Source organism: Polyergus mexicanus, unplaced genomic scaffold, assembly GCF_030449975.1.
Source record: "Polyergus mexicanus isolate NDT 795.1 unplaced genomic scaffold, iyPolMexi1.0 SCAF_6, whole genome shotgun sequence".
NCBI classification, from domain to species: Eukaryota; Metazoa; Arthropoda; class Insecta; order Hymenoptera; family Formicidae; genus Polyergus; species Polyergus mexicanus.
Window position 1 is genome coordinate 2,341,491 of NW_027223326.1, and position 23,651 is coordinate 2,365,141.

Below are 23,651 nucleotides of genomic sequence, written 5' to 3' on the forward strand. Positions count from 1 at the left end.
TCTACTTATATAACTAATGAAAATACCATATAATATGTCTTATACTCGGTAATAATATCGATATAACAAAAAACTCTTAACATAAAGTCTCAAACAAATTTAACTTAAAATTAAACTTAAATTAATTTGTTGCCTCTTCTTCGATTGGCAAAATACATATTTTAGTTATCGCTTGCTTACATAATCCGCGACTAGTTCGTATTGTGACTAGATATCATATGTGATACCTATTGTGATAGATTCCATCTATCTCGGGATGTATTTCTACAATTTGTCCCAGTGGCCATGTCATAGGATATGTGTTTTCATTTTTTAAAATTACCATTGTTCCCGGGCTTATATTAACCGAATTCGATTGTTTCCATTTAACTCGTTGTTGTAACTGCGCGATATATTCTTTGGACCATCTAACCCAAAAATGCTGTTTTATTTGAATGAGTAATTGATAACGCGTCAAACGATTCATCGATAAATCCATAAGATTATGTTTCGGAATCGCAGTTATAGCATCTCCTATCAAAAAATGACCAGGGGTTAAAGGTTGCAGGTCCGACGGATCGTTTGACAACGGTGTGAGCGGTCTCGAATTTAAGCAAGCTCCAATTAGAGTCAGTACAGTATATAGTTTCTCGAAGCTCAACGGCGTTGTGCCGATAATTTTTCGCATGTGAGTTTTTGCCGACTTCACCGCTGCTTCCCACAATTCGCCTATGTGAGGTGAATACGGAGGAAGAAACTTCCAGCTAATAAACTGTTCTGCTAAATATTCATGTATTCCTTTTTGAGTCATTTCTTCTAGCAAACAATTTTTAAGTTCTGTGAGCTGATTATTAGCACCTACAAAGGTAGTGCCATTATCCGAATATAATGTTATATTGGGTGATTGCATAAGTTCGTGCCCGATTTAAATATAAACTTCAATAGATTATATTTTAGAGATAACACTTTTATTAATCAATTATATAGTCTCCATTCTTTTCTACAATGGTTTTCCAACGATCTATAAGCTTGTCGATTCCATTTTTGAAGAAAGAACTTGGTTTTTCTTGAAAAAAGTTTGTAAGGTGGTTTTCGACAGCTTCCTCGGAATTGAGATTCTTGCCATTTAAACTATTTTGCAAAGACCGGAACAGATAAAAATCTGAAGGCGCAATATCTGGAGAATATGGCGGGTGCTGCAGAATTTCCCATTGGAACTCCTGCAGTTTTCCTGCAGCTTATTCCTTTCAGTCGGGAGATGCGGCACCCACGTATCAAGCTTGGAAATGTATCCAAGCTTTTTTAAATGACGAAAAGCGGTTGAATTATCGATGTTCAGCCTCTCAGCAATATCCTCAGTTGTAATCCTTGGGTTTCTTTCCACTAAGGCATGCACAACGTCATCATCAATGCCAGAAGGCCGTCCAGAGCGGGGTTGATCCTCCATGTTGAAATCACCATTTCGAAATCTGCCAAACCACTTTTTGACTGTTCGGAGAGCAAGAGCGCGGTCCAAATAAACGCTTTAAATATTTTTTTGTGCAATCCCAACACTCACGCCTTTCCAAAATTCATATAGCATTACATGCCGCAAATGCACCTTTCGTTCTCCATTTTTAATGATTTCTCTTATGCACAAATGGACTTATCTGAACAATGTCTGACGCTAAATTGACATAAGACAACGTCATCTATTCGGTGTAAGCAACAATTACCACACGAAAACAATAGAACTCCGCCATGCAGTAACTTAATGCCATCTATGAAAATCGGGCACGAACTTATGCAATCATCCAATACATTTACCTCTTCGAGCAATAACCGTTTCAGTGTATTAAGAAATGATACCGTACTCAGATCAGACACTAATTCGAAGTGCACCGCCTTTGTGCTATAAAAATCGATAAATACACTTTGCTTGTTTTATTAGGCGATACCTTTATTGTAAATGGACCTGCATAATCCACATCTGTATATAAAAACGCCCGCGACTGTTGAGTTACTCGTACTGCCGGCAAATTGCCCATTAACTGATTTGCAGTTATCGGTTTTGAACGAAAACATACTATGCAAGATCTTATTACGCGACGTATTGCCCCTCTGCCCAAAATTGGCCAATAATTGTTACGCATCATCGCCAAAACAGCTTGTGGTCCCGCATGAAGATTTTTATAGTGTATGTCTCTAATTATCAATTTAGTGAGATGATGTTTATTGGGTACAATGAAGGGGTATTTCTGTGAATATTCTATGGATGCGTTGCAAAGCCTTCCCCCCACACGAATGATACCATCCTCATCCAAGAACGGATGCAGTGCAATTATTTTGTTTTTTGAATGCAATTGCGATTGCGCACGAAGACTATGTAACTCTTGTGCAAAACTATGGCCCTGACAGCCTCTGATGAGTATCTTCATGGCATGATCTAATTCTTCTACAGTTATCATCTTCGACTTTGGTAAAATATATTTCTTATCATTATTTCTGAAACGTAAACAATACACGACCACTCGCTTTAATCGCGACAATGACGAAAATCTTTCGATAATGTCTAAATAACCATTTTCCTTTTCACCATGAACAAATAAGTTTATAGTTCGTTTTCCTATTATATCTTCTTGAAGGTTTTTGTTGCTAAATGGCACAAATGCTGAATTTTGATGTAAGAATTGTGGACCTTCCCACCAAATTGTTTGATTTTTCAGTTTTTCAGGATTCACTCCTCTGGATAAAAGATCAGCAGGATTGTCTTCCGATCTGACGTGATACCACTGTGCGTCTTTCATCTCACGTTGTATCTCGGCCACCCTATTTGCTACAAATGTTTTCCATTGCGTAGCTTCTCACGCTTTCCATGATAGTACTATGGTTGAATCGCTCCAATAATATACTTTATGCATTTGTATTGTCAGCGTCCGCAATATATTTTTACCTAATTTGACCAATAGCGTTGCACCGCATAATTCCAATCTTGGCAGTGATAATTTTTTAATGAGCGCCACTCGCGATTTTGCACATAGTAGTCTAATCTAATAATATATTCCTTTCTTGAAGTGGTGCTACGAAGATACAAACAGGCACCATATGCTGTTTTCGACGCATCATAAAATCCGTGCAATTCTATTTCTAATGGATTGTCACAGAGTATTCTTCTTGGAATTATTAGCTGCTCCACATCAAAGATCTGTGCTTTCCATTGCACCCACATATCTTTTATGTCTTTTGTAACTTCTTCATCCCAGTTACATTTTGATTGCCATAGCCTTTGTATGAGTATCTTAATTTGTATGATTATGAGACCTAACAGTCCTAATGGATCATATACTTGTGCTATGCTAGCTAATATGTTGCGTTTTGTAGGTTTATTTTCCTCAGTATTTATTTTGATGTGATATTGAAAGACGTCAACTGTAGTATTCCACAATAGGCCTAAAATTTTATTCGATTCGCTCAACTTAATTGATCTGTCTTTATCATCAATTTGATCGCATACTTCAGGTACGTTTGATATCCATTTCCTTAACTCGAATTTGGCGGAATCTAGTATGTATATAATTTCCTGTTTCAATTGCTTGAGTGCGTTCACTGTGTCCGCTCCTGTTAATAGATCATCTACATAGAAGTCTCTCATTATTATTTCACCAGCATTTTTGAATTTACGCATCATCTGCTGTGCTGTTTCTTGTAAGCATCTAATTGCTAAAAAGGGTGAGCTTGACATGCCATATGTGATCGTGTTGAGCTCAAATATTTGTATGTGTGCCTTCCAATCCCATCTCCACAGAATACGCTGTAGTTTGCGATCTTCTTTCTTTATCATGACTTGGCGATACATTTTAGTTATGTCAGCTGCCATCGCGTATTTATGTTGCCGTAAACGTATAATTATATTGAATAAACCTTCTTGAATAATTGGGCCTACCATGAGTATGTCATTTAAGGATTTTTTAGAGGTAGTCTTACACGATGCATCAAACACCACTCTTATCTTCGTGGTTGTACTCTCTTCCTTTGTTACTGCATGATGAGGAATGTAATAAGCTGGTTTATCTAATTTTACATCAGTCTTCATCTCTGTCATGTGCCCAAGTTTTAAATATTCTGCCATAAATCCATGATAATGCACCTTTAATTCCGGTTGCCTCTCTAACCTTCTCTCTAATGCCTTTAATCGCCTTTCTGCTATGTCTAATGATTCTCCTAACTCTTCTGCTCTACCCTTTAGCGGTAGCCGTATTACAAAGCGACCCTCTTCGTCTCTATTGTGAGTAAACATAAAATGTTCCTCACATTGTGTCTCCTCATTTGATCGATGTACTATTGGCTCTACTTCTTCAATTTCCCAAAATTTTTCCAATTGTTGGTGTAACACGGTGTTGATTAAAAACCCGCAATATGCTCCATTGTCCCGTGGCTTCACGTCTTCAATATGCAACGGGCCTGAAATTATCCATCCGAATAATGTTTCCTGTAAAATGGGAGTATTTTTCGCTCGTCGAATTTTCCTGCTGCACAATAACTCCCAAAAATGGATGCGCCTAATAATACGTCTATCTTCCCAGGAGTAGAGAATGTTGGGTCGACTAATGTTATGTTGAATGATATATCCAATTTGTTTTTGTCAATATTACCCATTGGCAAGCGCTCAGTTATTCTCATGAATTATTAACAGAGGAATTTTAAATTGACATGCATTTGTTCGAGATTCGATGGTCGCATGGACTCGTTGAACAGCCTTAACAGAAGTATTACTAATACCCGTAATCGTAGTGTTAATAGTTTCTTGTTTTAGATTTAACCTTTCACTTAAATCTTTCGTTATAAAATTGGATTGCGATCCATTATCGAGAAGCGCACGACATTCGTGTATGGTTCCATAAGCGTCACGAATGTAAATGATAGCGGTAGCGAGAAGAATCTGACTAGTTCCCCAAATACTACAATGATTGAGAACCGTGACTGACTCATTTGACTTTGAACCAACATCTAACTGTGATGTCTGAATATTATTATTAATGGATTGCACTTCGAGTTTGTCTGATCTTTCTTAAATAAATCAATTCTATGTAACATAGTATTATGATTACCTTTACATATTTTGCCATTGGAAGATTTGCAATTTCGCCCATGAAATCTTTTAAAACACTTTATGCATAAACGTTTCTTTTTTACCTCTGATATCCTGTCCTTTATCGACATCTTAAGGAACACCTGACAATCTTGTAAAACCATGATTGCCAGAACATATCACGCACGATGAATCGCTTGAGGTTACATAGGCTTGCGTCACGTTTTTATGATAGTCTGGAATGTATTTACCATCCTTCCGATGGTGATTTGCATTTGCACTCTACGAATTTTGATTCGCCCGATTTACCGCTTCTAAAAATGCGCTGCGATTAATAAGATAATCTATAAATTCGGTTAATGTAGGAAACTGTTCTATTGTCGATCGTTTGGATTCCCATTCTCGACGAGATCCCTTGTCAATCTTTGGTAAAAGAATGTGTATGATTATTGTACTCCAGCTCTCTACAGGTTGCCCGAATTTTATCAGTGATTGTGTATATTGTACAATATTATCTACTAATACTCTAAGATCTGTATGTGACTCTTTAATGATGGCTGGAATATCAAGTAACATTTGAATAAGATATTGCACAATTAATCGTTTATTTTCAAATCGCTGCTTCAACAAATTCCATGCTATCACGTAATTATCATTTGTGATCTCTAATGAACTAATCATCTTCGCAGCCTCACCCGTCAAAGCAGATCTTAAATAATGTAATTTTTGTACATTAGGTAATGAAATATTTGAAGCGATGAGCGACTCGAACAAATCACGAAAAGGAATCCAACGTTCGTAATTTCCATCGAATTTTGGCAAGTCAATATTAGGTAATTTTACCATCGGACGAACTACCAACTGTTCTTCGTGTACAATAGGTTGCGCATTCGCATGAACAATTTGCGGAGCAGGCATCTGTACAGTCAAGGATAGTCTTCGCGCTTTAGTAATTAATTCATGATACGCATCTTCAAAATTAGATCTTTCTATTTGTTGCGCATCGGAATCATCTATGTCTTCAATTTTATTTTGAATTGTGTCGAATTCTATCCATAACTGTTCTGCCTTTTCTAACCTACTATTCACTTCTACTGTTTTTTCCGGTTCATCTTCCAATTTTGCAATAAAAGTTTTAAAGGTAGTGAGCCTCGCCCGGACTCTACCACGTTGTCTAATTAAATGTGGCAATTGTTCCATTATCGTTCACTAATACTTAATACTGATACAATATTTAATGACAAGCTCGTTATTATATTTAATTTCAGGTCACTATTTATTTCTTAATATGTACCGTAATATTTAACGCAATATTTATACGTAACCTTATTAGCATACAGTCTTCCTGATCCAGTCTTCGTGGGAAAAGGACGGCAATAACGAGAGAGAGCCGCGCGTGGTCCGTGCGGGAGAAGGACGGCGTAGTCCGCTTGCGTGCCAAAAGAGAGCCGCGCGTAGTCCGTGCGGGAGAAGGACGGCGTACCTCGCTTGCGTGCGAGGGAGAGCGTCTGGCGTAGTCCGTGTGGAAGAAGGACGTCGTACCTCGCTAGCGTGCGAGAGAGAAAGCCGCGCGTAGTCCGTGCGGGAGAAGGACGGCGTAGTCCGCGTTGACGGCGTATCTCGCTTGCGTGCAAGGGAGAGCGTCTGGTGTAGTCCGTGTGGAAGAAGGACGTCGTACCTCGCTAGCGTGCGAGAGAGAGAGAGTCGCGCGTAGTCCGTGCGGGAGAAGGATGTCGTACCTCGCTTGCGTGCGAGGGATAGAGCCGCGCGTAGTCCGTGCGGGAGAAGGACGGCGTACCTTGCTTGCGTGCGAGGGAGAGAGCCGCGCGTAGTCCGTGCGGGAGAAGGATGGCGTACCTCGCTTGCGTGCGAGGGAGAGAGAGCCGCACGTTGTCCGCGCTGATGGCGTACCTCGCTTGCGTGCGAGGGAAAGCGCCGCACGGTCTGTGCTCGCTTGGCTAATTATTTAGCTCCATTTAGCTCGATTTCACTTAGCTGTGACGACTTGTGAAGACCGGGCTGACGAATGATGCTGATCTCTTGTTCACGTAATGGCGATTCTTCCTGCGCAGCATTCTACATTCTTGCTTACAGAATCCGGCTCGAAGGACCAATGTTTGGGCCGTTTCTGGTGATGGTAGTTCGGAGAGGTGAACACGGTGGGAACAGCGTATGAATGTACACGTTTTAAAACTGATAGAAGCTTATTTAATACTTGAACTACTTTGGATTTCTCACTACAGATTAATACGTGTTACCGTTCTTGATCACAAGTCGCCATTATAGCAAGATCGTTCGTTCTCGCTGATCTCACCATCCACACAGTACAGATGGCGCCACTATACTGTATATGTCCTTAAGATACCAGCGCAAGAACTAACAGATGATGAAAGAAGAGAAGAGGGGAGGAGAGTTCTTCGGAAGGGAACAGAATTGTAAAGAAGAAGAGAATTCTTTTGAAGACTCTGTCTCTCCCCGGTTTTTGACCGTGGTTTTTCCGTGGGACGAAGGGCGAATGCCGAGACAAGGACTTGAGGTGTCCTCTTAGAAGGACGGTGGGTCCACGGGTAGATACCCCCTTCTTGTCCGAAGATTCGCTCCCTTATGTTGAGATGCGGAGATGCGGCAGCATTGAATATTTCCGGAAATCAGGCGAAGAACGGGGGACAGATACTGCAATTTCAAGATTTATCGAAGTCGATTGGGTTTTAGATTTTGACGGTGCTCGGTAACCTGCAGCAGCAGCTCAGTGTAGAGCAGGAAACCGTTTTTGTACCCTGGAGTCGATATTGGATATTCTTGTCAAGCGGGTTCGATGGCAGTATCCTGTATATTCCTGGAGGGTGTGTGATTGGGACCGATAAATAATGGCGCTCGGTAATCTGTAGCAGCAGCTCAGGGTAGAGCAGGAAGTCATTAAGGCACCCTGGAATCAACGCCTTGGAAGAAGAGGACAACAATCAACCCATTTAATTTAGAAGAGCCCTTCTACCATTGATTGTCGGGACGACAATCTTGAAGAGGGGGAGTAGTGTTGCATTCCTGCGGGTCGTCTGTGGCCGTTATTCCTGAATCTGCTGTACCCGTATCCGGGAGAACGTTGCTAAGGGTTGTTGTTAAACAACGGCGGACATCTAGAGAGAGATCGGCCATCTGAGTCTCGCGACGGATGCCATTCCGGGCGGACGTATTCGAGATTACGATAACCGTTATTGTTCTGTGTTCTTTGTATAATAGTGTTCTGTGTTGTTATATTAAAGTTCCTTTCGTTCTTTCAAAGGAGTGTTAATTATTTACTTGCGGTACGCGAGTATCGGTTGTGTCACGCGGATTCGAGTTATATCGATTTCGATCCGTGGACACAACAATATAATTAGAAAGATGAAGGAAAAAGAAAAGATGAAAGAAGAGAAAACCAGAGAGAAGGAAGGAGCAAGGTAAAGGAAGAAAGACAAAGATATGAAGAATACCAAAGAAAATGAATAATTATTTAGGAACATTAGAAAAGTTGAAATTTTGAAATGTTGAAATGTTGAATATTTAATATTTAGTATGGAATATATAAAGTAGAGAGATATTACAGAGATTTTACAGTTTCAGTTCCAATTTTATTTTCAGTTTTAATTAATTTAATTTAATAAAAATTTAATTTAATTAAAACGATTAGATGTATATATGTATGACAGCCGAAAGCGGTGTCCAACCAGCGCGATGTCCTATAATTGTTTCACTTGCACTTCTTGCATTCAATTGGAATGAATGAAGATTGTAACAATGCACTCCCTCATTGTTACCCGGCACATAGACCAGCCGGAAGTCTGCCGCCCGGCGAACACCAGCCGGGCAGTGGCAGCGGCGCTTAGCGCCCTATTTTAATACCTTTGCGTAACCGAACACAAGAACAGAAATACCGTACAGCCGTTATACGGCTGCCGTTACGGCCCGAACTCCGAGTACCGCCGAACGCCTCCGAAAAGTACCGAGCGCTCCGATACTGAAACGCCGCGTCGTCTTCCCGCCGCGGAGTAGCGGCGCGCACTGTTAATTACCGATCCCGAAAACAACGCGTCGTTACCCCCATCTAAATAAGCGACGTGGTTACCGTTAAGCGCTCGGTATAAAAAGATCGCGGCATTGCATCTTGGCACCAGACCGGTACCTGAATCCGCTCGAGCAGTACGCTCCGAGATACGCTCCAGATCCGATCCTAAATTCGTAGCAACGACGGAACGTAAGGTTGACGTGTTCGCAGCCTCCGCCGAGCATTCTCCGTGCCGTCTCCGAAATCCTCACGCAATTCCGACCAACTCGACGAGAGCAGAGTTTTCGCCGCTCTCCTAAATTGCGGTTTACTATCCGACCGCTCCAGCCAAACGAACCGTGGGTTTGCGGGTTCGCTGCTCCGTCGAGATTTCTCGACTCCGACGAGTTATCCTCGACTCCGCGTACGGAACCAGGGACGGAGAGTTCTCCGCCCAATCGAGGGTACTCGATCTCCGATCGCCTCTCCCCGTATAACTAGAAATACGCGAATAACCCACGCGGCAACGATAAGCCACGGTTTTACCGTTCTCGCGAAAAAGGGTGATTACGATAATTACAGCCCCCTATTTGAAATGTCGTTTCTGAAGACATTTTTGACGAGGGACACGGAAAAAATAGTAAAAAAATTTCTGACCAATAGTTTTCGAGATATGTCACGGTTATTATTTAGCGACAGATTGCGGAGACTGCGCGATCACATTGTTACGTTGCCTAGCGATGCGAGAAACGCGACATGTACCGTGCAAGTTGCGATATGCGCGTGGCATGTGATTGATGCGAGATAAGACGAACGACTTCTAAAACCTCGCATTATGTGAGTGTTATGAGTGTTATGAGTGTTCTATAAAAGAGAGAAAGAGAGCGAGAAAAAAGTGTATGCGTACGTGCGTGTGTATAAACTCCCTCCTTCCCTTCCTCGTCCTCTCTTTCTCTTTCTCTGTCTCTTAGAGAAGAGGACGAGATGGCGCTCAATTGGCTCTCGGAGCGAGTTGGGCACACTCTCCCTGGGAGGGTGCCAAGCTCAGAGTAGTGGGCTTGAATGTCCTTCAAAAGCGGCACAAAACGGCTGTTTGGGTTCCGGGTCTTCCGGTGCTTAAGATGGCGGTCCTGGGGCTGTTGGAGAGGCAGAATCCGGGCATTGCCACGGCTCGGTGACAGGTTTTTGCCTAGACTGTTGGAGCTTCCTCAGAAGGGAGGAACCTCATTCTTGACATCCCGGAGTCCAGTGTCTTCAAGTTGAGAACGTGGGAATTTAGACTTATGGGCTCGAGCAGATCACTGTGAGTCTGCTCGGGGCTCATAGTGAGACGACGGGGCAGGGAGAATCCCAGCCAGCGTCGGGCCTTCAATAAAGTGGGCGTGACGACGGTGGAATTCACCCAGATTAACTTGCACCACAGCAGGGGCGCCTCGGCTGTTTTGATCAGAAGCATAGCTGTGGTGCACACAAGTATTTGCCTAATGCAGGAACCCTGAATATACAGGGGCTGCATTAGGGGCATTGCGGCCTGTGGCAGACTTTTCAAGTCCCCCACAGAGCCCAGTCCCAGGGCCGCGATTGCGGTCAAAGGATTAAAAGCGCAACTCATGCCAGAATTTTGTTCCAGAGACGTTGTAGCAGTCACGATAGATTTCCTTAGATTCACTACGGGCGAGACCAGGAAGGTGGTAATGAACTCAGCATCTTCCCACATGAAGAGGACGATTCCAATGGCTAGGCTGATGGATTACTGCCAAGATAAGGGGCTGCCGCTTATAGTGGAGTGCGACGCTAATAGGCACCACACTGTTTGGGGGAGTACCAATATTAACAATCGGGGCAGAAGGCTTCTGGAGTACTTGGTGGCCACTGATCTGGAGATCCTGAACAGGGGCAACGAACCAACATTTCAATGTGCTTAGGCGTGAGGTACTTGACCTTACTCTATGCTCGAGGAATTTGGTTTTGGAGATTGTTGAATGGCAGGTCTCATCGGAGCCCTTCCTCTCTGATCATAGGCAGATCGGACTTGCCAATGTGAGGCCTGAAACAATCTATAGAAGAAATCCGAGAAGGATGGATTGGGACTCGTTTCGAGAAGATCTCTTCAATGGTCTTTGCGGCTTCCTTAAGAGGCACGGGACCGCTGCTAAGGTAGAGCTCTGTGTAGATCATCTACAAAGAGCTTTAGTGGGCTTCGAAAAGAACTGTCCAGCGAGAGCACTTCGATCTAATAAGAAGGACTCTTGGTGGGGACTGGGACTGCAGAGGCTCAGGGAGGGGGCTCGACGGGTCGCCCGCTCGACTGAGATCTCTACCGGAGAGCCCAGAAAACTTATAGCGACTCTGTAGTAACCGCCAAGAGAGAGAACTGGAGAAGGTTCTGTGAATTGATGGAGGAAGTTCCGGAGGCCTCTAGGCTCTGCAGAATCCTGGCGAAAAACCCGGATACAAACCTGCAGACAATACGCTTTCCGGATGGAAACAAGGTTTTAGGAGAGCGATGTCTGGTTCACCCTCTGGAGACCAATTTTTCGGGCTTTAGGAAAGGCTTGGTGCCGATTCAGACCACGGAGTCCAGATTAAGGGCACGTGGGTGCGACTGGGAACTGGCGGCTAGCATCGTAAAACCCGAAAGGGTGAAGTGGGCTGTCAAAACCTTTAAACCATTCAAGTCCGCTGGACCGGATGGGATTTTTCCGGCATTCTTACAAGAGGGGCTCGGGCAGATCAGTGGGCCGCTCACGTGGACCCTGAGAGCTTTTCTTGCTCTGGGCTACACGCCCAGAGCTTGGAGGCTGGTGAGGATGGTACTCATATCTAAAGTAGGCAGGACCTGCTGCATCTCTGCCAAGGACTTCAGACCGATCAGCTTGATCAACTTCATTTCTTTTGAAAACATTGGAGAAGCTGGTCGAGGTTTATTTGAGGGATGTTGTCCTCATGCAGTATCCGCTGCATGAGAATCAACATGCCTACAGGATGTGCTACTCTACGGAGATGGCGCTCTACTCTTTGGTTTCCCAAATTGAGAGAGACCTCATGGAGGGAGGCTACACGATGGGGACTTTTCTGGACACGCTCTTGGAATTTACGCAGAGTGCTCTTGGAATGATAGAACAGTGATGTGACAGCATTGACCTTTTGGTCAATCTCCGGAAGACGGAGCTGGTCATATTCACTCGTAGATACAAGCTGGGGACTGTAGTGGGGTCTATCTTGGGGCCTATCAGGTTGACAACGGCCGTGTCAGTGAAGTATCTGGGAGTCATCCTAGACAGGAAGCTGACATGGAAGGAGCATCTGGATGATCGGTGTAAGAGTGTAACCTCCTACTTCTAACTGTGCAGAAGATCCTTTGGCCAAACGTGGGGCCTCAGGCCGGGAATGGTCTACTAGATTTATACTGCCATTTTTAGACCTAGCCTGCTATATGCGGCAGTACTATGGCGGCCTAGAGTACAGCTAGTGCCGGCGAAAATATCGCTGGAGCACCTAAGGGCTCTTATTTTAAGAAGGGCTCTTGGGGCTATGAGAACCACGCTAACTGTGGCGATGGAGGTACTGCTCGATACCGAGTCACTTTGCCACACGTTTGTCGCCGCTGCTGCATCGGCGGCTTACCGTCTGAGCTGCGAGGAAAATTAGAGGGCTGGAATCAGGCACATTAAACTTCCCGACTCCTTTTTCATCTTATTTTTAGTATGGAGCAAGACAAAACGCCAGCCATTTGTCCCCTGAAGGCACCATTCAAAGTGTGCTTTCTGAAGCGAGAAGACTGGCTTAGATCGCAGGATCCAGTGCTGAAGAATGTTCTCATTCTTTTTACGGATGGGTCCAGGATCGGTTTGGGCTCAGGAGCGGGCGTTTACTGGCGAGGGAAAGGGATCAGTGAATCCATCCCACTCGGTGAATTTGCCACGGTCTTCCAAGCGGAGATAGTGGCGATCTTGTGCTGTGCACAAGGACTTCTCGCTAACAAGAAGAGGGTCAGCGTATCAGCATCTGCTCGGACAGCCAGGCGGCTCTGAGGGCCCTTGATGCTCCGATTATTACCTCCTGGTCTGGGAATGCAGAGGCACCCTCTGTAGAACTTGCGAGGGACAACGAGGTTGCTCTGATCTGGGTGCCTGGGCACTCTGGTATCCAGGGCAATGAGGCGGCTGACCAGCTTGCTAGAGCTGGCTCGGAGACTGCGTTGGTGGGACCGGAGCTGGCGGTGCTAGCCAGGTCCAGGCACAGCCTAGGCAAGGGAGAGATTGGTCACTGGCTGCGGAACCAGCATTTGGCCTCCTGGAGAGGCGCGGCCGGATGTAGGCAGGCGAAGGTTCTCCTTGGAGATTCTCTGAAAGAGGGCCTCGCCAGCGGCATCAAGAAGCTAAGTAGACGAGAAGCCGGGCTAGTGACTCGCATTCTCACGGGGCACGGCACTCTCAATTACCATCTGCAGAAATTGGGCATCAGTATGAGACCCAACTGCAGGACATGTGACGCATCGGAGGAAATCAGCCTCCATGTGCTGTGTGTGTGCCCGGCCTATGCCAGGGTCAGACTGGAACTGCTGGGGTCTGCTTTTCTGGAGTCCCAGCAGGTGGATGATCTCCCAGACAGGACTCTCCTCCTCTTCTAGAGGAGATTGGGCCTGAACTGAGAGGTCGTTTATCGGATAGGCACAATGAATCTTGTCTGCGTGCCGTAGAGCTTCGCTGAGGATCGCCATCCGTTCTTAGCATTATTATTATTATTATTAACCAACAAGCAAGATAAACATTAAAAACTAGTTAAGGCCATAACAGTAGAAATAAAAAGTATTTTTAAAAAGCTCTGTCGATAGCCGAGAAAACATTTTTTTGTAGATATTACCTCAAAATCTATGGAACATACTAAAATCATTTTAATCTTATTTGAAAAGTAATTTAATTTTCTACAATTTTTGTTTCAGTACTTTTTGTTAAAAAACGCATATTTTTCTGATATTTGTAAAAATGTATAAAATAACAGTGATTTCTCAAAGCTTTTTGGGCGTTAACCTTTTAAGGAAGCATCTTTCGACCCATGTTTATAAAAAACTTTTTGTTTAAAATTAAATTTCCTATAAAATTTCAACGTCTGGCTGGAATGTTTGGGCTCACCTTGTATAATCATTAATATATATATATTTTTTTAATGTATGTAAATGATAATATATGTAAATAATATATATAATTGAAATTTCAGTAAATTCATTCAACATTTATGGTAGAATAAATATAAAGATATGAGCACATCAAGTTAAATATCTAAGCCACACTAAAATCAAATGGGAGAAATACTATAATAAGAAAAGAATTACGCAATGTCACAGATGTCAGGAATGGGGACATGATACAAAACAAACTGCCACGTCATATCTAAGTGTCTCAAATGTGCAGAAGAACATCTAACAAGAGAATGCAAAAAACCTGCAACCACACCAGCTAAATGTGCAAATTGTGGCAAGAATCATCCAGCAAATGCCGCAATCTATGAAAAATACATTGAAAAACTTAACTGGATTACAAAAATAACAGAAACAAACAAACAATTAACAAAAGGAAATAACAACGTAGACATCATGGACGAACTTTCCCCAAGCTCGGAAAAGAAACATTAGCTAAGACGGTGTTACATCCGGTGGACTCTATGATTTTTTTCTTTCATAGAACTCTTTCACTGATATAAAAAGAATACGTAAAAAGAATATGCTCTCTGCATAAGACGTAAACAATAAACCAAGAAATATCTAGCAGGCGAGACTAATCTTTCAGAACGATAAAAAATTTCTTAACCATGAGACGGATCAATAAATATTCCGGGACTAACACTCACATCAAAGATTTGGAAATTTTAAACAAAGATAACAGACCCTCGAACGCCAGAAATTTAGACCACGTGCGTACGGAAAACAAACAGATGGATTAAATATTCAATTCTAAGGTCCGCGTAACGGGCTTAAGGGTTTAAAACAAAGGATAAGGAGAGGGACAGGGATAATAGTTTACAGATGAAACCCGAATCCGTAACCAGAACTCGCGATACTTGACACGTGCTCGCCTGACAGACCATTCTTTTGTGTTATCTGTTTGAGATAAATTTCAACTGGAATAATGAAAATGTCAACTTAGCCGATCATAACAAACTCTCCAATAGGCTGGACTTAACTTCTAAAAACAGAAGCCTAAACCAATAGACGCAATTTCTGGACCTTCTTCTGAAAGAATAGCACCTCCTACTCACGAGAGGGATAAATAGTAAAGATTTGATTTGCTAAAAAGAATTCTGATTACCTAATGGAGAGGGCACGTGGAGAGATGCTAAGATTCGAGGATACGCGAAATTTTCACTTGAAAATTCATTCCGTTTTCGTTCTTCAACCGACTCACTACTTGCTAGTAGTCAGCTCTGAGATTAAGTATTCGTTTTTCCGCGACTCTGAATTGTGTAGAAAGCAAACTTAAATAAAAGTGAAAGATTTAATGATACGTAAGTGCTAAGTGCCAATAAGCCGTGTTTAATCAGCAACACAACAAGCCGAGTTCCTGAGCCATCACTGCCGAGCCCATCCAATCTGCTATGACAATTGGAGCCAAATCACACTTAGCTACTACAAGTATCAAATAGTAAATGGGTTGAACAATTTCAATTCCTATCCTTCCTATTATTTTTATTATTATTATTATTTTACGTATTGTATTCTGAAATAATTCTTGGATCAATCGGTATCTCATTTCAATACTTTGTACTTAGATCTTGATTGTTTCTTTGTGTAACTTTCCCTTCCTTAATCCTCATTCTGCCTTCCTTGAAATATTACCTTGAATCCCCTTTTCACGTTAGTCACCACGAGTTACCTATATTTTACAGTGTGACTCCCGACTTGCTGACAGTCATCACGAGTTACCTGAATTTTACTGCGCGCCTCCCGACTTTCTATCAGACAGCACGAGTTACCTGCATTTTACAGTGTGACTCCCGACTTGCTGACAGTCGTCACGAGTTATCTGTATTTCACAGAGCGATTCTCGACTTCCTGCCTGAGTTACCTGTATTTCACAGAGTGACTCCCGTTTACATTTGTCACCCTTTCTACTCCCAGATCGTCCAAAAATTTTCATATGGAAATATAAAAATTACACTTTCTTTATTATCCGGATCTGAGATCTAGAGTTATTCAACTAATTAAAGAAAAACTTCCAAGAATTGTTTCGTGAATTAAGAATCTCTTCACTATCGATTTCATTATTATCATTACTTATCACGGCCCCCTTTCTTTAGTGGAAAGATTAAATCAATCTACGTGCGCGACCATCAAAGGGTCGCGAAACCGTCAGAATAGAGAACTGAGAAAAGAATTGGCTCCAGTGGCCGCAGACCCTAATTATGGTATACTATAGATTATAAGAAATTTAATCTAGATAAGTATTGCTTCGATCTAAGAACTCATCGTTTAGTTAAAATATATAATAAGCAAAAACAAACACACAAAATACACAACCTACCACCTTGTGCTCCAACTTTTTTTCCTCATTATTCTCCCTCCTCCTATTCATTCGTCTCTTCCCCCGAACGTCCTCCTTCACCTGCCTTCCCGGAATCCCCTCCATAGTCGGGAAATCTTACTCCTCCTTCTCCCCTTGCACATCTACCTACCTTCCCTGAATGTTCTCAACATCTGGAAAATCCTGGCCTCCCCTCCCTCTCCGTCCGGATATTTGCCTGCTTTTGCTGATTTCCAGCAACCCTCTAGAATCCTCATTTCTTCCTCTTCTTCACGCCTCGAATCGTCCGATCTCCCAGGAAAGTCGCACGATTTTGAGGAAGCCCTCCAAGATTTCGCGGAGGAATTACCGGACCTCAAAGAGGAATCAGAATATCCCGAACAGGGATCTTTCTATACCGAAGGAGAGTCTGGGTCCCCCGAAGAACAGGCTAGACAAAGCTGGTACAACTACCTCCTGAGTCAATTCTTTCCTTATTCTGTGCCCCTTACGGACGAAGATTATCGGGTCGGTCCAGATATAATAGACCTTGACCAATCCTACCTTATCATTCGTACCAGTCCACTCGGTTCAATTATTCCACTTTTTGTCCCAAGTTCCCGATTTCCTCTAGCCGTCCCTGTCGAGGTCTTCTGAATGAAGTTCCCTTCTCCCTCCACGGTGCATCTCCAAGACCTTCAATAATCTTCCTCCCCTTTTCTGCCTACTCTCCAACTTTCATTTCTTTAATAATTTATTTCAAGTAATTTTTCTAAAACTATTTATTGTAAATTTCCAACCGGAATTAAAATTTTAATTTCTCCGTTTAATTCCGGTTGATGTCCTCCGCATTAATGTATCATCCGCGAAAAGGACACCTCTCACTTACACACATACACCCATACATACACATCAGAATTTAAGAAAATTTATTTATTAAATAAGATGTATAAATCAAATTAGATATTTCATTATTAAAATTTACTCTTTTAAAATCATTTATTTTTATAATTTTTTTTTGAATAAATGTAATGCTAAATTTTAAATTTGAATAATTTATTAACTCGACCTTCTTCCTGTTATCCGAAATCGCACAAGGTCCCGTCCCGGGTAATAAGGATTCAGTATCTTTATCAGAAAACAGACCGCCGAGCAAACGGCCTTTCGATAGAGTAAGAGCGATTCTTCTAGTCGTTAACCTATCTGGGGCCTTGGTCTGTTTGTTCGACTAGAACACACATCGTCCAGCGTTTGTCTAAAGCAGTGCTCGGATTTAGTTGCACATTTCGGCCCGATTCCATGGTTCACGCCTATTGCCCCCCCACTCATCGCTCGTGCGTTAGCGACGAGTCGCCAGGTACGCGTAACTAAGGAGCGTGATGCTTTGTCTCAGGAGCGTCTGCATATAAGAATGCCCAAATATAATAATAAGACAATACTTCTCTATAATTAAAAGTTTTTCTTCAATATTTTATATCAATGAAATATAAAATATTGAAGAAAAACTTGCAGAATTTTGAGAATTTTCGCGGTGCATTTAAAAAATATTCTTATTATTATATTTGGGCATTCTTACATATGAACGCTCCTAAGACAAAACGTCGCGCTCCTTAGTTACGCGTATCTGGCGACTCGTCGCTAACGCACGAGCGGTGAGTGGGGGGCAATAGGCGTGAGCCACGGAATCGGGCCGAAATGTGCAACTAAATCCGAGCACTGGTCTAGAGATAAGTATTGTAGGTTACGCCCTCCCGGTGACTCTTCCTTTCATTGGGTCTGGACGTAACAACGGAAATAATCAATTATTGGACACAGCCCAACAGACTAAAACAAAAACAAATAGTAATAACACAGGAAGCAATTGATATCAGTAATCAAATACATTCAGATTTTAATTCTTTAGTAAATGAATTCAAAGACTTAAACAATCTCATTAATGTAAAAGAAATGCTAAGCGATATTAGAAGACTAAATACTAAATTATCAAAGTGTGATGTATCACATGTGGAGAAATTTGAAGTGTTTTATAACTTTACAATAGAATTACAACAAAAACATGGCTAAGATAGTAATATGTAGTTGGAACGCTAATGGCATTCGAGATAGAATTGCAGGTTTAATAGAATTTTTAAACAGGCGCAAAATTGGCATTATAATGATTAACGAAACTAACCCAGTCAGCCAGGTCTGTTCTAACAGATATTGCCAAGTGCTTGCTACAAATTATTGTCAGCAAAAAGGCTACAAATTTGGTACAAGAGTTGTTATTACCGATTAAGCTGGCAGATTGCCGGCAAGAATCAAGCAAAGCTTGCTAACATAACTACACAGCAAATTGGCGGCAGAAACCGAGCAAAGCTTGCTGACATGACTGACATCAGATTGTCGGCAAAAACTGAGCAGGATCTAGAGTGCGCAATCTGATGGCAAATTGGCAGCAAAAACCGAACAAAATCTGCAGCTTATTACAAAGTATTATAAAATAGTTCAGTCGCTTATCGCTATGCGGCGCGTTATTCATTATCTATACCCGTATTCAAATTCTTGTCATGAGTGTATATAAAGCCTACAAAATGCTAATAATATTATAATATATATATTTCTATCAGTTCAATTTTTGACACAATTCTTATACAGGAAATTCAGATATTGAATTGATTTTTTGCAAATCGGACAGATAATTGTTCGATTTTCACTTATTCAAACAATTTCTGTCCAAAAGGATCTTTAATTTTATAAATTAAGTTATTTGAATTTACCTATATGTTTTAACATATTAATATATGATTTTATATAATGTCTAATTATCTAATGGTCATTTTATGACCATAACTTATCATCATTTTGTTACTTAGGGTTAAGGCTTTAAATCTATTTAAATATATACTTTTGAATGAATGGCCAAAAGCTGCAGAATTTGTTCGGGTTTTGCTGACAATCTGCTATCAGATTGTCTTGCGCAGATCTTGCTCGATTTTTACCATCAATTTGACGTCAAATCATGTCAAGCTTTGTTCGGTTTTTGCCGTCAATTTGCTGTCAGGTTATGTCAACAAGCTTTGTCACCAAAACACAGGCTTAATGCGGACACAGATGGCACTGGATTTGTTACCAAGTTTTGAGCGAATTTGATGCCAATTTGGCAACAATTTGTTATCAAATTGCTTATTGGGAAACTAAATGAAAAAGACAAATTAAAAATTAGAGGTTACAACTGTATTAGAGTAGACAAAATAGAGCGGGAGAAGTAGCCATGTTAATTAGAAAAGACATACCGTTTCAAGAAATTAAATTGAACTCAGAAGTCACAATAGAATATGTATGCATCAGAAAGCATACATCTTATAGCTGCATATAATAGACCGTAGAATAGAATTACTATTAGGAATCTAAATGTAATGCTTGGTGTGGCTACTGTGGCTAATAGGGTCTTATTGGTCGGTGACTTGAATGCTAGGAATAAAAAATGGAGATGTCACATAAATAATAGGAATGGAATAATTCTAAATAATTACATACAATACAATAATGTCACAATCATGTTCCCAAATGAACCAACGCACTACCAAATAACGGGGGCACACCCACTACAATAGGCATAGCAATAAATAAAAAAATTAATAATTACACTGATATTCATGCATTGCATGAACTAGATTCAGATCATAATCCTATATGTTTTACTCTCCAAAATCAAACTTTAATAGATACAAAACATAAAACACTAGATTTTAAAAATACCAACTGGACTAAATTTAGAACATTTTTAGATACACACATAAAAATCAATAATAAGATAAGCAATCAAGTAGAACTAGACTCTGAAGTGACAAATTTAACCGCGGTGATTCAAAAAGCACAACAAACAGTAAAAACGATCACAAGAAAGAATTACATAACAAAATTACCGGATGATATCATCGTTCAAATAAAACGCAAAAACAAAACTAGAAAAGAATGGCAGCACACAAGACTAAATATTTATAAAAAACTCCTTAATGAACAATTGCGTAAAATCAGAGAGGACATAATTAAATACACAAACGAAATCTGAGGTAATAAATTCCAAAAACTAAATACAATACTAATGACAATTCTATTTGGAAAATGATCAAAGCATTTAAGAAAAGTTACGAACCTATACCTATTTTAAGCAATAACAATCTTACGGCTATAACTGACAGACAAAAAACAAATATGTTAACAAAACACTATGAACAGGTACATATGATTATAATAGATAACACTAAGGAACAAAACTCAATTGTTGAAAAAATAAATGCCTATTTAAATGAAAATATAGAAATATAGATCATCAAAATAATGAGTGGGTTAAATGTATAACATCTCCAAGGGAAATTTGGGAACAGATCAAACATCTAAATTCATATAAAGCTCCTGGACCGGACAAAATTCAAAATATAATATTAAAAAACTTATTAAGAAAAACGATAGTCCAATTAATATATATCATAAATGCAATATTTAAATTAGCTTATTTTCCACAAAAATCGAAAACCGCATACATAATTCCAATACACAAAACAGGTAAAAACAAAACACTGCCAATTAGTTATAGACCAATAAGTCTCTTGCCTACATTAAGTAAAGTAACAGAAAAAATAATAGTAATTATTTACATTAACGGACACCTCGCCAATGACCTTGACCTTGATATATGTTGTCAATGACCTTGAGTAATTTTTTCTTATAACTTAATTGGCAGTCTCTTATAATTTCTGAGATATTTAAAGTTAAAGCTTGAAGCTTCGAAATGAAAATTTGATTTTGGAAATCAATAGAAAGAAATAATACGTAACTGAAGGTTGAGCCTTTGAGACAGGGATTTCAATTAAATAGTGCAATAATCTGTCATGTAATTTTAATAAGACCCTTATTTTGTTATACGTATGTAAACAATGTAAATAAAGCTCAATTAAAAGTAAAAAATACTAAACTCATAATGTCGACATTGCTGGTTCGAGTCCCGATAAGTAAACTTTTTTTTTCGAAAGATTTTTTTATCATAGAATGCAATTATTATTACACAGAAAAATGTACAACACATAGATTAATATATTTTGTCTATTTATTGTATATTATAACGATGTATTTTCTCGTTTGCGACCCCTCGTTAATACTTCGAATTTCGATCTGTAACTTCAGGGATATATTTTTCAGATGTACTACTATTGATTTACACATAAAAAAAATCGATTTTTTTTATCCGTTACACTAGTCTTCCCCCTTAATAACTTTTCGTAATATTCTCTTTCTCTGACATAATGTTTTATAAATATTTTAAACATATTATTTTATAATATGGTATTTTTGAGTATTATAAAAACGTTTCCAAAACATTATTTCAAATATTTTTAAAATATTATTTTAACACATTTATTTGCAATAAACTCAACATAACTGCAATAGTTTTGTGTTATTATAATGTTTCTCTTTTATATTATTGTAAAGTTATAATTCATGAAAAAGAAACATTATAAAATTAATTATTATTTGAAATACAATTTGAAATACAGTTCGTTCATTTACCGCTATGTGATCGCTGTTCACTATCTATACTAGAGACCCTGGTATCGGGATTTTTCAGCAAAAGTAATAGATACACTAGATATATGTAGATATAGATATCTGGGTTGAAGGCATTTAATTTTGAAATAATAACCGAATGTTCTGCGATAAACTGTATTAATTCAACAAAGAAAGACTATGTTATGAAATTTCTTTATCTTTCCCCGTGATCCTTAAAGAAGAACAAAATAGGCAGCTAATGTAGAACGAAAGAATTGAAGCCCAACCAATACTTCATATCTCTGCGAGGTTATTTTTTAGCATCTAATCTTATTAATTTTTTTAAATGTACTTTTTTATTTATTATTTTGTAGATTCATTTTGATTCAACAATATGTGAAAAAAAATTGATGGTCTTTGGAAACTAAAACCTAATGCAGTGCTAACAATTTTTGGATTTTACTTAAAAAACAAGATGAAGAAAAGGATGGAGGAGAAGTACAAAAAACAATCCAATTTATGACAATGTATGACAGTAAATTATTATGATTAAAGTTTTTTTCTTCTCAATGCGATACAGATGATTTTAATTAGAAACAATACAAATTTGTCAATGTACAAACTCACATTTGCAATCCGAATCAATAGAGAAATCCGAAGCTAATCCTAGTACAAACAGCAATAATGATATTAGTATATCTGTCATGGAAGAAAACTCTAATCAGTCATCTGAAATGCAATTAATTACAGTATAAGTGTAATTTTGTCATATAATCCTTTTTTAAAGTAAAATCTTTTATTTCAAATAATCGCAGGCTAATAAGAGCCAGAACGCAGATGGTAGTGCGTCAGTTTCATAGAGAAATAAATTTTCTTGGCGTTATTAGTAATAGATATTATAAGGCGAATGAGAAGTATCGATGGTGTGGGGTCTGAATAGCTCAGAGGTAAGGGCAGTCGCCCGGCAAAAGACTCGGGTTCGATTCCTGATTCATCGACTTCACCCCGATATTTTTCTCGCCTTCGTCTCTCCAGGAGAGCAAAGAGGGGTTATTATAAATCTCGAATTGAGATTATTTTTAAAAAATCTTGGTATAGCACCAAGTAAATTTCGTGCTCTGTGCACATATTCAGAAAACTTATTTTTTTAGGAAACTGACGCACTACCATCCGGGTTCCGGCTCTTATTAGCCCGCGATTATTTGAAATTTGTGATGTCACACGAGAGCCTAATTTATTAAATTTGTTAAAATCTTTTATATTTACATATATGTTTGCTTTAACTAGACAAAACTCTCCATCAACAAATTATAGCAGATAAGGATCGATAGAAAAGAATAAGCAAATAACAATATCATCACAAAAGAACAAAAGAAATTTATTATAATAATTAATAATTATATAACAAACAGTAGAAAAATGATAAAAATTTATATAAGACTATACTAAAACAAACTTTTACGAAAGATCACATTCGTGCTTTATTAAGAAGCTCTAGCTCACGACATTGCTCTAATGATACTATCATAAAAGCATTACTAAATATATAATATTT

General features: G+C 39.7%; 3 protein-coding genes and 1 pseudogene across 3 annotated transcripts; 2 read left to right on the top strand and 2 right to left on the bottom strand.

Moving 5' to 3' along the window:
• Window positions 1-214: 214 nt before the first annotated feature.
• On the bottom strand, window positions 215-5,211 carry LOC138934124 (uncharacterized). Its single transcript, XM_070297563.1, has 6 exons — window positions 5,067-5,211; window positions 4,669-5,025; window positions 3,055-4,419; window positions 1,917-2,794; window positions 1,761-1,863; window positions 215-837 (listed from the first exon to the last, which is right to left on the bottom strand). Exons 1-6 carry the CDS (start codon window positions 5,209-5,211, stop codon window positions 215-217), a joined length of 3,471 nt encoding a protein of 1,156 aa, XP_070153664.1.
• Window positions 5,212-5,329: 118 nt separating this feature from the next.
• Window positions 5,330-6,247, bottom strand: LOC138934125 (uncharacterized). The gene has a single exon (XM_070297564.1). It carries the CDS (start codon window positions 6,245-6,247, stop codon window positions 5,330-5,332), a length of 918 nt encoding a protein of 305 aa, XP_070153665.1.
• Window positions 6,248-12,053: 5,806 nt separating this feature from the next.
• Window positions 12,054-13,701, top strand: LOC138934126 (uncharacterized). The gene is made up of 5 exons (XM_070297565.1): window positions 12,054-12,193; window positions 12,260-12,385; window positions 12,491-12,664; window positions 12,775-13,023; window positions 13,089-13,701. The coding sequence occupies exons 1-5, from the start codon at window positions 12,054-12,056 to the stop codon at window positions 13,699-13,701; spliced, it is 1,302 nt and encodes a 433-aa protein (XP_070153666.1).
• Window positions 13,702-20,674: 6,973 nt separating this feature from the next.
• LOC138934127 (52 kDa repressor of the inhibitor of the protein kinase-like) lies at window positions 20,675-22,851 on the top strand (annotated as a pseudogene).
• The last annotated feature ends 800 nt before the right edge of the window (window positions 22,852-23,651 follow it).

Bases quoted from the DNA above. Each gene is read 5' to 3' on its own strand.
- LOC138934126 (XM_070297565.1), top strand. From the start codon at position 12,054: ATGTGCTACTCTACGGAGATGGCGCTCTACTCTTTGGTTTCCCAAATT. The intron at 12,194-12,259 runs GTGATGTGACAG...ATTCACTCGTAG, and splicing joins GCTCTTGGAATGATAGAACA to ATACAAGCTGGGGACTGTAG. The intron at 13,024-13,088 runs GTGCTGTGCACA...CTGCTCGGACAG, and splicing joins GCGGAGATAGTGGCGATCTT to CCAGGCGGCTCTGAGGGCCC.
- LOC138934124 (XM_070297563.1), bottom strand. From the start codon at position 5,211: ATGGTTTTACAAGATTGTCAGGTGTTCCTTAAGATGTCGATAAAGGAC. The intron at 5,026-5,066 runs GTAATCATAATA...GATTTATTTAAG, and splicing joins CAATGGCAAAATATGTAAAG to AAAGATCAGACAAACTCGAA. The intron at 1,864-1,916 runs GTATCGCCTAAT...TATAGCACAAAG, and splicing joins CAGGTCCATTTACAATAAAG to GCGGTGCACTTCGAATTAGT.
- LOC138934125 (XM_070297564.1), bottom strand. From the start codon at position 6,247: ATGGAACAATTGCCACATTTAATTAGACAACGTGGTAGAGTCCGGGCG.